This window comes from Leptonotus elevatus, chromosome 18 (assembly GCF_054856555.1).
Source record: "Leptonotus elevatus isolate MCC_2025b chromosome 18, RoL_Lele_1.0, whole genome shotgun sequence".
Lineage (NCBI taxonomy): Eukaryota > Metazoa > Chordata > Actinopteri > Syngnathiformes > Syngnathidae > Leptonotus > Leptonotus elevatus.
In genome coordinates, this window is record NC_141256.1 from 11,318,962 (window position 1) to 11,331,199 (window position 12,238).

The window sequence follows — 12,238 nt, forward strand, 5'->3', positions numbered from 1 at the left end:
AATATTTTGAAAGGCAAAAAGCGCAAAATGAAGAGGATAAAGTTGACATTTTTCTCACCATATAATGAGAATGTAATTATACACGAATGTTACACACACAAAAAAAACTTTGAGAATAAAATTGTAATATATGAGGAGGAAAACTGCAATATTACGAGAATAATGTATTTTCCCTTTCCAGAAATATAATCATATTACAAAAATGAATACGTTGCTGGGCATTCCATGGGAACGGAAACAGGGAGTTGATCGATATGCGGTGGCACGCTCGACACATGATCTGTTACTGAACACGGCCCTTACGCAACAAAGAGGCCCTTTGTTCATAATTCAGGAGAAGCTTGATTATAGATCACTGTCCCTCGTGTCTTCCTCAACACAAAGAACTAGACATCAGCTCAAAGCGCTGCACTTTTGTCCGTCCCTGTCTATTTAGTACAAACAATGGGCGTCTTGCTTTGTTGTGTGTCAAATCCCCGAGAACAACTTGCTTACAACAAGTGCTTCTTTGAGTACTGATTCAATTTGGTCCATTCCAGATACATGAAAATCGTTATCTTTTTTTTTTTTTATAAGAAAATCGTTATCTTTACTCCCATCACCAAACACAACCGATCATTACTAGTGAGCGTTATTGATGACCGTCTCCCCTTTTGTGCTGCAGAACTCCATCCGGCACAACCTTTCGCTGCACAGCCGCTTCATCCGTGTCCAGAACGAAGGCACGGGCAAGAGTTCCTGGTGGATGATCAATCCGGACGGAGGAAAAGGCGGCAAAGCGCCGCGCCGCCGCGCCGTCTCCATGGACAACAGCAACAAGTACACCAAGTCGGCCCGCGGCCGCGCCGCCAAGAAGAAGGCCGCCCTGCAGGCCGCGGCGGCCGCAGCGGGCGACGGCAACGGCGAGAGTCCGTCGGGACTGTCCAAGTGGCCGGGGAGCCCGACGTCACGCAGCAGCGAGGAGCTGGACGCCTGGACGGACTTCCGCTCGCGCACTAATTCCAACGCCAGCACGCTGAGCGGCCGCCTTTCGCCAATCCTGGCCAATCCGGAGCTGGACGAGGTCCCCGACGATGAACCTCCTCTGTCGCCCATGCTCTACTCCAGTCCAGGCAGAGCTTTATCTCCCGGAATTGTGGCCAATGGGAAGGCCGCGCCCGCCGAGCTGCCCCGTCTGGCAGACTTAGCCGGTACGATGAACCTTAACGACGGACTGACAGAGGAGCTGATGGACGACCTGGATAACATCAACTTGGTGCCAACCGCTTCAGGACAAGTCCCTTCCAACGGGACCTCAGGGTTCGCTTTTGTCCCCAAATCCAACGGGCTGGGCTCCCCTTCCCCCAACGCCTCACCCTCGTCCAACTCTTCTCCCAACAGTGGAGGAAACTACAGCAACTCCATCTTTGGCTCCCACCCGCCGGGCTCGTCCCTGCGTCCGTCCCCCATGCAAACCATCCAGGAGAACAAGCAGACGTCCTTCTCCAGCATCAGCACTTCGCGCTTCGGCAGCGTGACGCTCCAGGACCTGCTCAACTCCGACAGCCACAGCGACGTCATGATGACCCAGTCGGACCCGCTCATGTCGCAAGCCAGCGCCGTCGCCATCGTGTCCCAGAACTCCCGCCGCGGCCTCATGCTCCGCAATGATCCCATCATGACATTCGGAACCGGCGGAGGGGTTCAGGGCAACCAGGCGGAGCTGCTCCAAAGCAACAACCACAATCAGAGCTCCGTGAGGTCCGTTAACAGAGGGCTGAATTTAGCCAACGAGGTCATTGCTCTGACTAACGCCAAGCAGCAGCTCCTGCTTTCTCCTTTGGGAGGAAACGGCTCCTCTTCCATGCAGATCGACACCTCCATCTTCCTGAACGGGGCGGTGAGCAACAGCGGGGGCGTCTGCCAGGATCGCTTCCCCACAGATCTGGACTTGGACATGTTTAACGGCAGCCTGGAGTGCGACATGGACTCGATCATCAGGAACGAGCTGATGGACGCCGACGGACTGGACTTTAACTTTGACTCGCTGGTCAACATGAACGGGGTCAGCAACTTCGCAAGCGCCAAGCAGGCTTCGCAGAGCTGGGTACCCGGCTGAAGAGGTACGTCTGATTCTGTCTCTTTGGACCTCCTTGACCACAGACGGGATTTTATTTTTTGTGTGAAGAGCCTCTGTTTGCTATTAGGGATGTAACGATATCCAAACGTCACGATGTGAAGGTCGCGATACGATAATTATTCACAATATTGTAGGGAGGTTGGCGATATAAAAAAAGGTCACAATATTGTAAAAAACTGAGCTCATACAAAAAAAAAAAAAACACAGACAATAGTGTGCTTTTGTACAAAACAGCAATGCATATAAACAACCTACAATCTCTAATAACGCTTAACTCTTTGATCCCAAAAACGTATAAATACGTTCTATTTTAAATATTACCATGTTCCCCAAAAACTGATTTATGCGTTTTTATGTGTGTGTGGGGGGGGGGGGGGGTTGTGATTAAACCGCACTAAAAAATTAGCCACCAGAGGCTGCTAGAACTGCACAAATGACCGACTTTTTTTAACAGATGTGCTGCTTTTAATATTGTGACATGACGACGACGATATTGTGGCAGTTTTAATATCGCGATATTACAATATTGCCGTTATCGTTACGTCCCTGTTTGCTCTAGGGGCTTCTTTTTTTTTTATACACATAATAACTAACACAAGGACAATCACAATCAAGTTTTTCTTTCTGTGGTAAAGCAAATACTTCTAATAATGTGCATTGTCCCTTTTAAATAAATACATTTTAAATTAATAAATTCAATGATTATTTCACTAATCAATTAATCAGATTTTTTTAAAATATGTCTTAATTTCCATCCCTTTATTCAAAAACTAGACATTTTTCAAATTGTCAGCACAAAAAAATGCCCTAACATTACTAATTAATTTTTTTAATGATTCATACATGTCACAAAATTGGCTAAAATATTGATCACTGCTTTCCAAAATTAAAAACTTAAAGTCTTATTTTGATTCAACACAATTATAATCAGTCTGTTTTCATAGAGGACTAAAAGAATCGGAGAATATTTACAGGCTGAAATTCTGAGGATTTGGACAACTGTGTATCTCTGAATGATTAATCGATTGTCGAAAATAATTATCGATTAATTTGGTTACTGTCATAGTGTAGATTAGTTGTCGATTAATTGTTGCCTCTCTAATAAATATTAAACAGTCAAATGTACTGCCTGTGATTAATATCTTAAATTTTGTAAGTGTTTGGGACCAAAAAAAGCTGTTATTTTATTCATAAAATATTTTTGATTGTTTGGCCGATTTATCTGTTGATTCTGCCAAATATCGGAGAGTACAAAAAAACAAACCCTCATACAGATCAACCATCATAATCATATATTTTTTAAAAAACTATTCCTTCCCTTCTCCCCTCTGCAGGTCTGAACTGCGATTCACAAGAGCAAATCCGACACGCCCCTTTTGTTTGCCAACACCAGCCATCAGCACAACATCGAATACCAACCTTGTGTTTACACGACGAACACTTGTCTCGGGGAAAAGATCCGCCGGACTTTGAAGCGATCCAACCACCTGGGAAGAGCCTCCTGTGAAACAAGAAGAAGAAGAAAAAGTCACAAAAACTCTTGAATTATGCAAGTTTGCTGGTGCGTACGGCTCTCAAAGAGACGCAGCTCATCAGGTGGGACTACAAAGACGAACAACAAATGGATGCACGGCGTGCTTTGTACCTGTCCAAACAAAAAACTAACTCCCGCGGAGGAGCCGTGTAAATCTGATTCAGTGTTTTGTTTTGTTTCTGCCCGGGGATGTCATATTTACCTCTGCTCTCCCCTTCCGTGACGTTTTGAAATGTTCAGTGTTTGTTGTTGGGATTTTCCGTTACGTGACGATGCGTTGCAACGGGGCGCATCGTGTGTGCACTTCACCACTATCGCCGCGCACTTCCTAAAAATGGCTTGAACGGAAAAGTTTCCATGACTACATGTTGAATCTTTTACCTTTTTTTTTTTTTAAGCAAAAAAAAAAAAACATAGGAAGAAAATCTTACTTGTGGGTATTTGTACAGTTGAGAAACTTTTTAAATTGATCACAGCATATAATGTAGCGAAAAAGAAAAAAAAAGTCAATACCTGTGTTCTAGCGATGTGAACATTTCCACAGCATTTACAGGTGCTATGTAAAAAAAAACAGTGTTGAAATGAATCTTGTCCTCGGAGCGTCTCGTGCGTTTTTATTGCGTTGAGTTTTGAATTTTGTGCAGTTTTGACCCTCGACCTGCAAAAACGACTCGAGTTGATGGGAGAGGGGAGGGGTGGAGGGGAAGCCGGGCGAGGGGACGGGAGGTGCTCAACCCTCCAGAAGCCATTTCTCTCCTCCAGTACAACAATAAGCTGTCTCTTCTGTACGTTGCCAAATTACTTGAATCAAGCAGTAGGATATGCTGGCAGCCAAAATCAAAGCACTCGTATGCACTGCACATCATGACGAAACACACACATATGTACAAGGGATGTGTGCACATCATCAACTTGTGGGGATTTTTTTTTGGAATGCATATGTATAGAAATACTCAGGGGGCGGATTCGAAAGGTATTTTCATTCAAGTCAACATTTCCTTGATTAAATGTAACAGTTGATGCTTTGTGAACTTGTAACCTGTGAACTTTTTGGGCCGGCAACATTGAAGTAGGAGGAGGACACATAACGTCAGGATTCAAGTAATCGTGGATTTCCTCCATTTTGGTTTTGGATGTTGGCCACGCTGAAATGAAATATGAGTATTGAAGCTATGACAAAGTTTGAGTCTTGCGAGAACGAGTGGCCATTTGAGGGAAGGAAGTCATTGGAGCTCAAGGTATCATAAAAATAAATTAAAAAAGTAGTTTATTGTCAAAACAAGCCAACTATCTACAAAGAAAAATGAGTTTATTGAAAAAAACGATTTCTTATCAAATTACCACTTTTTTTCTCTCGGTTATACATGTTTTTCTCCCTAAAAAGTACTGTTTTCTCAAAAGGTTATGACTCCAATACTAGTGCTATTTTATTATTGAGAAAATACAAAAAAAATTCCAGAAGCGTGGAACTGCCAATGTGGAGTAAATATTTAAACAGATTTAAACGTACATTTGAACGTATTTGTAGGCTAAATGCTAAAAAAAAAAAAAAAAAAAAAGCATTTGTTTCCCATAATGCCACGGGGTATTGACTTGCGAATATGAAAAAAAGAAGCTTTTTTTTTTTGCATTTGGCCTACATATACCAATACAATCAAAAATTAAGTAAGTGAAATGTTTATTCATAATTTTCATTATTATATTTCCTAAATTCCTATGCATAATTTCTATTTGGTATTTTTTCCCCTTTTAAAACAAATTTTATTTTATTTTATTTTAATTAACAAATTACTATTTAGAACACAACTTTTTTCATAACATTGCATTTTTTTTCTCAATGAAAAACATTTTATTCCTGAAAAAAAATTCTCATAAGATTATGACAAATTTTCTCCCAAAAGTAAGATTGCTACTTTTTTCTCAAGAAACCCCAACTTTTATTATTGTCAAATTTTCCGCATGGCCCTAATACTTACCTTGTTCATTTATTTGCCAATGAATTCTTTATTTTCTTTTTTTTTGGGGGGGTGGGGGGGGGGCACGTGCACACATCAACAAGTCCGGTGTCCGCGTTTGTTTTTTGTGCCACCCACGCCCTTCTCCTCCCCGTGTCCACATTTGATGTATTCATGCATTATGACGTGTGTGCGTGAAATGCATTTACTCACCGTACGTCCTCGTCGCATATTCCCTCGTAGTACTTGATCCTTGTTACCTCGCCAAGGTAGAGTTGAAGAAACATTCTGACGTGCCAGGTAGGATGGAACAGCGTTGCCAGCAAACGTATCCTTGAAGTGGATTGCGTAAGCGTTTGTTGTAGCATCTGGAGGCCCTGGGGGGGTGGAAAGCGACATGAAGGCTTGGACCCCGCTGTGTATAATAATGTACAGATGTGTATATATACATTTCTATATATAAAAATATATATCACCAATGCAGTTTTTAAGGATGACGTGCACGAACGAGCAAGCTGTAACCACTCGACTCGATTGCAACGGTGCCGTCCCTCGACAACAATTCCAACACGAAAATACAAAGATGACACCCGTTAGTGTTCAGACAACAGTGTTTATATTTGCTATATCAGCAGCACTTGAACCCTCCTCTGACTTTAGTGCGCTCGATATTGTGTATTGTAAGACAAAAAGCTCCTCTGTGTTCAGTGTCCTTTCTTTTTTTTCTTTTTTCTTTTTTTTTAACAAATTAAACTGCTACGCATTTGGATTTGAATACACTGACTGTACAAAATGTAAGGAACACATTTGTTTGAGCTGCCGGAGCGTTGACGTTTTGTCTGCTTCGTTCATTCTCCTACACACAACTACAGTGCACATTTAAAAAAATAAATAAATAAGAACAAGACCACTAAAAATCGTAATCACCTCGTTTGTATTTTTTTTGTAAAAAAAAAAAGGCTTCCCTCCGTTACACCTCTGTCCTTTCAACCTTGTCCCGTCCCGTATTATTAATCTCCTCGATGTTGATGTTAGTGGCTATTCTTCCTGTGTTCTCAGTTTTTCTGGAACTGTAATCTAGTTTGTATAAGAAATGGTGCACATGTAAATAAAGCTTGGTGAGGCTCCACGAGCTCGTTGTTAGTTTTTTTTTGGCTCAGTTTTCTGCTCCAAAAACAGCCGTTACATTTATGGTAAAATAGATACTACTTTACTGTATATTGTGTTAAACTGACTTTTGAATTGCTTGTACACACCAATCAATCGTAAAGTTACACATCCAAGTCAGTCTTTTTGCCTATAGCATTTCTAAAAAAAAAATCGTCCATCCGTCGTGTACTTCTGCCCCAATGTGATGTAATAATATGATCAGTTCGGATTGGGTGAAGATCCGCCGCCACTTTCAAGTGACTACACCACCTAAAACATTATCAATGAGAGTAACTTGGAGGCAATCAAAAAGCAACACACAAATCCCCTCGCAGGTGCGACGCCCCTGCTGTCATGTCAGAATCGAAAGGTAAGCAGAGCTGCGGGAAGTTTTGTCAATGTGGATGCTGTCAGCGTTTTAACCAATGAGTTCGTATGTTGAGGTTATTTAAACAATGAATTGTTCTGTATTGTTTTCTATTGCTCAAGTGCCTGAAATGTGTTTGTGTATTATTTATCATGCTGGCTGAATGTGGGAGTGAGTGTTGAAAAGTCACACAAAGACTCACAGTGCAGCAGTTGAAAAGGGCAGAAAATATCCCGTCCGCATCATGTTGATTCACACAAGCTGACGGCTTTTTTTTCTGTGCTCTTTTGGTTGCACCTCCTATTCATCTGAAAAGATAGATCACTTTGGTGTGTGTGTGTGTGTGTTGGCGGTGTGTTGGGTTGGGGGGGGCGGGGTGGGGGTCTACACCATGAGAGTGACTCCGTGTTCCTCTCACGTTCCTGGAAATCCTCTTGCACAATGTTTGTTTGTGGAAGGCTGCACTCAACAAGAGCAGACATCCAGAAGTACTTTTTTTTTTTTTCTAAGAAGTGATTTTATGTAACCTCAGCGCACACTTCTTCAACCTCTTATTCAAGCTTGAGATCAATCGTGAAGCCTTAAACAACATATTTACTGTACCGCCTCAAATGTATTTACTCAGCTGTAGACGGAATCGGGCATTCATTTGAAGGCGACCTTAATATTTGGAGAAATGTTTCAGTAAAAGTGGAGAACTGTCACTTAAGGAATGTGGAACCGCCTCACGTTAACTGTTTCCATTTGCATCTCCTTTCGTTCTTGCGTCCTCATCAATAATGCAATGCAGCTGGAGGCGGAGCTAAATGTTCCCTACTTGAGTTTCCACACCGTGACATAGGATAAGACACATCTTGAGTTTGAGTTTATTTGAACATGAAAAAGAGTAAAAACAAAGAAAAAACAATAACGGCAATAAACATAAAACAACAACAATGAAGACAACAATAAAATAGCTACAAAACAAGCAAAATGAACATTTGCCTCAACAGAATATCCCAAGCAGAAAAGTTATGCCACTTTATGATTACACTTTCTTTTTTTTTTACATACTATTTTGACGAAACAAGCCGAAATACACGTTACTATTGTTATTGTTTTTCCATTTAATTTGTTCCATGACTGGAAATGCCATTAATCCCTTCCATCCTTGCCCAGAAAGTGAAACAACAACATTTTGTAATGTGTATCTTAATTAGGGGGGAAATAGCACTCAATATTATTAAACTTTAGAAAAACACAAATTAATTACATATTTGAATAGAATGAATTTAATAAACAGTTTTGTCCTGCTGCTGTGCCTACCTTGGCCACCTGGAGGCAGTATAAGACACACAGACAGACATTCTGTTTGTCGAGATAACGCAACTCCTGCAGCACTAATATTAGTCGCTCTATGCAAAGGATAAGGACTATATGACTGTACTGTTACAGTATATTGTCTCCCTACGTGAGTTTCTGCACTGTGAGTTTAAAGGGTTAAGCACTGCTACATATGCACTATTATTAAGCATTAGCATTAAGCTAGTGGACTGATAGTAGTTTGCAACCACACTGAGTGGTCTCTTGATATAATTAAAAAAAAATATATATACTGTATATATTTTTCCCCCAGATGTTTTCTTTCTACAAAAACTAAAAACACTGATAACATTCAATAAATATTTTCCACGAAATAAAACAGGGAAATAGGCAATAAAATACCAAATATGACAAAGCATCAGAGAGAAAAAAATGAGGGAAAAAATCCCCAAAATATGCCAATCTGCGTGTTTCGAATTGCAAATATTAATGGGTCGATTGTAGTTTTAAGTTGTAATATCAGCATCCACCACTAGATGGCAGACATGTCTTAGTTGCACTTATACAGTACAGTACTGGGTCTCACACTACACTGCTCTGTACTACAACGTGAATATGCCTAATATTTTTGGGTGGATTTAGAATGATATCGCTCGTATCTCAAGTATGTGCTCGCAAGTCAAAGCAAAAACACGCAAGTCGGGTCACTTGTATCTCAAGGCACTACTATAGCGTTTCTATCTACTGTATCCATCTACTACTACTATCTACCCTTCCTTCTTGACTGTCCATCCTTCCATCCAGGCATCATCTATCAATCTGTCCGTCCGTCCGTCCACCTATTATACATTCAACTCATCTCTCGATGTCTATTTACAGTTTATCTCTCGATGCATCCATCCAAGTGGTTATCCATCCACAAGCTGAAGCCTGACAACTGAGTCAGTGGTGCCTTTGTGCCGCGAGTGTCGCGCACGCGCGTGCTAGATTGCTGCAGTGGGATGATGTCATCAGTGTATCGGCTGACTGTAACGGAGCACAGCGGCGGGTGCCGATTGCGCGGAGCGCGTGCGGCACGACGTTCGCGCTCGCGCCAGACAAAGTGACACCATTTGCTCCACAGAAGCCCGTTTCCCCGTGCACGGAACATGGCATCCGTCGCGGGCAACGACGTGTGAGGATGCGATGTGCAGTATTGGTGTGAAAAGTGGCAGAGGTGATGTGTGATGAAATGACAGAAATACGGCGTGTGGAGGGGAAGTGAGAAATGCTGGGATGAGCCAGGAAGCGGCGTGTCAGAAGGTGCCAGAGTGACATGTTTTAAAATAAACGTGAGATGTGCTGCCTGTTCGCGTTAACATTTTCCAACGCACCAAGAAACGACCTAACTCCACACCTCTCCTGGCTTGAGGGCCTCAGCGTGCGACTCTATGATGCATGTGCACTGTCGAGAGGTCACTAGAATTGACTGTGCCTTCACAAGCTGCTTCTTATTAGAGGTGCGGCATCTAGAGGTGTTAATATTTGTGTGTAAATATGGTGTCATCGATCAATCTTTTCCTCAAATATTGGCCCCTAATCTAATAGAAGGCAATCTAAATTCATGTTTGAGTCTGTGGCCAATTTAAAAAAAATAAACGCCTTGATGTTTTACCACTAAAGAAAAACCAAATAAGGTTATTCTCAGTTTATAGGTACTATTTTTCAAACGCAAACATTATTGAGTTAGCTTCTTGTTGGAGATGTGCCTTCTTACAATTTGTATGTAATATATTACATAAACACTCTTGCTAGGCACACATAGACATTTAAAAGTTAACTGCTGATTCACACACGGCCTCTTATTGGAAGCGCGGCATTTAGGCGTCTCATGATTTGTATTTGGATTCCTGAGTCTGCGTGCTATATTTCTTCAAATATTGGCCGCTACTTTAATAGATGCCATCTCAATTAGCTGTCATTTGCGTCGTCCACAAACACCCTCCCCCCAAATGGACACCTTATCTTCCCGTTAGGTTAAAAAAAATATGTAGTAAGTGCAGTAACAGTATTTCAGAACATAAGAATTTGTTGTTCATGCAGAGACAAAGAGTTTACTGCTGATTGTTTTAATAGGTGGTGTGGCATTGAAATATATGATTTGTGTAACGAAGGCATCCACCAATCTGACAGTTTCTCCAAATACAGACCCTTTCTAAAATAGATGCCACCCCAATTACTCACTGGGAGTATCGTTAGGAGGAAATTTATTTAGACTTAGCAATAGCTTTGTTGTATCTGCAGGCTCCCATGCCCCCAACTGCTAGTAAAAGTGACAATTGAGCCCACATGCGCATAGGGTCAAGGTCACAGTGCACCACACATCAATATAATTTCTACGGACACACACAAAGAGGGATTCCAGATAGTGCTGTCGGCGGCCTGCGAGCAATCACTGATGCCGTGCGAGCGTGGAGTGAATTACAGCCCTCGCTCGCCATTAAAGCCAGCAGACAGCGCACATACACGCTTTCATTACTCCCATTCTTCACCTTTACGGTGTTCCTCCTCCTCTCTGGCAAATAAGTGTAGACGGCGTGTTAGCCGGGGAGACAAAGAACGAGCTAATACGTCACAAAGGATGAGCCTAAAGCAGCGGAGAGGTGTCGACTGACTATTAGCAAGTGAAGGAGGAGTCTAGTGACAAAACCTAAATGGCCATCTCTTTGTTTGACGTGAATAGTTTTTGCTCACATATGTGAAATCAGAATGTTAGCATTAGTTTATATTGCTAAGACAATACTCGAAATGGCCGCCTCTATAGTTCAATATGCTCACTTTTCACCGACATCCTATGGGACACCTGGCTGCTAGCATTAGCTGTTAATGCTAACACAGGAGGCTACCTCTTTAGTTTAGCATGCCAATTCCTTTTTTTTACTATATATTCTTTCACATCCTAAATGTTATATTTTTTTCCATTTGCTTCTTCTCCACATTTTTGTCCTCACACTTCCTCTGGCTCAGCCAATCGGCTCGCTGCCTTCCTGCGAGGTCCTCCAACCAAATTGTTTGTTGTTGTTACTTTTCCCCCCCTATTTCTTTCCTCAGACCGAGAGCTATCTCAGCATAATGTGAGGAGCCTTCACAACATCTGTGTTGCATATGTCTTTGGGGGTTGTAAGCGTGTGTACGTCTGTGTGTTTACATTCACGGACATTAAAACATGTGGCTTTGCTATCATGCTTTGTTTACTAGGATGTGTGTGCGCGTGTGTATGTAATGTAATCTAGTGTGTGTGTGTGTGTGTGTCTTGCATGTGTTTTTTTCCTTAGGAAATATGAATACAGTGCTGCATATAAACCGCTACCATCATAAAAGCTTTCATTAACTGCACAGGAAATATATATTAACAATCTTACCTACACTGCATTGCTTAGGATTTGAGATCAAAATAACTTGAGTTGAAAATAAAGATCAGGGGGTAAATCTCAGCTTGTCACGACAATTGTGAGGGAGGGAAATGAAAATAAATCATTATAACCTATAAAAGCCATAAGTAAGTAAGTAAAGTTGAAACGGATTGCTGAGGTGGTAAGCACGAAACCACCCCTCCTCCCCCAAACTGTTGGTTGCCAAGGAGATGCATCGTTTTCGTGACGTTGAGTCGCGCTTCATTTCATGCACCACTTTTGTCATCCTACATGTTTGACAAGTCTAGTATTGGTCTGTCATAGTGACAATGGTAAGAAGCATCTCCTTCCCTCTGCCAATTGGCAGCTATGCTGCACGGCGACACCCTGTGATTGGCCGAGCGGGGCATGCACTCCCAG

The 12,238-nt window shown here is 42.0% G+C and overlaps 1 protein-coding gene across 1 annotated transcript in view; it reads left to right on the plus strand.

Moving 5' to 3' along the window:
- foxo3b (forkhead box O3b) overlaps positions 1–6,740 on the plus strand; it is a 39,965-nt gene extending 33,225 nt beyond the window's left edge. Inside the window, exons 3-4 of the mRNA XM_086060564.1 lie at positions 665–2,102; positions 3,454–6,740. Of these exons, the coding sequence (XP_085916690.1) occupies positions 665–2,098 (1,434 nt within the window). The 3' untranslated portion in view covers positions 2,099–2,102; positions 3,454–6,740. The remainder of the gene's footprint in view (positions 1–664; positions 2,103–3,453) is intronic.
- Positions 6,741–12,238: the final 5,498 nt, after the last annotated feature.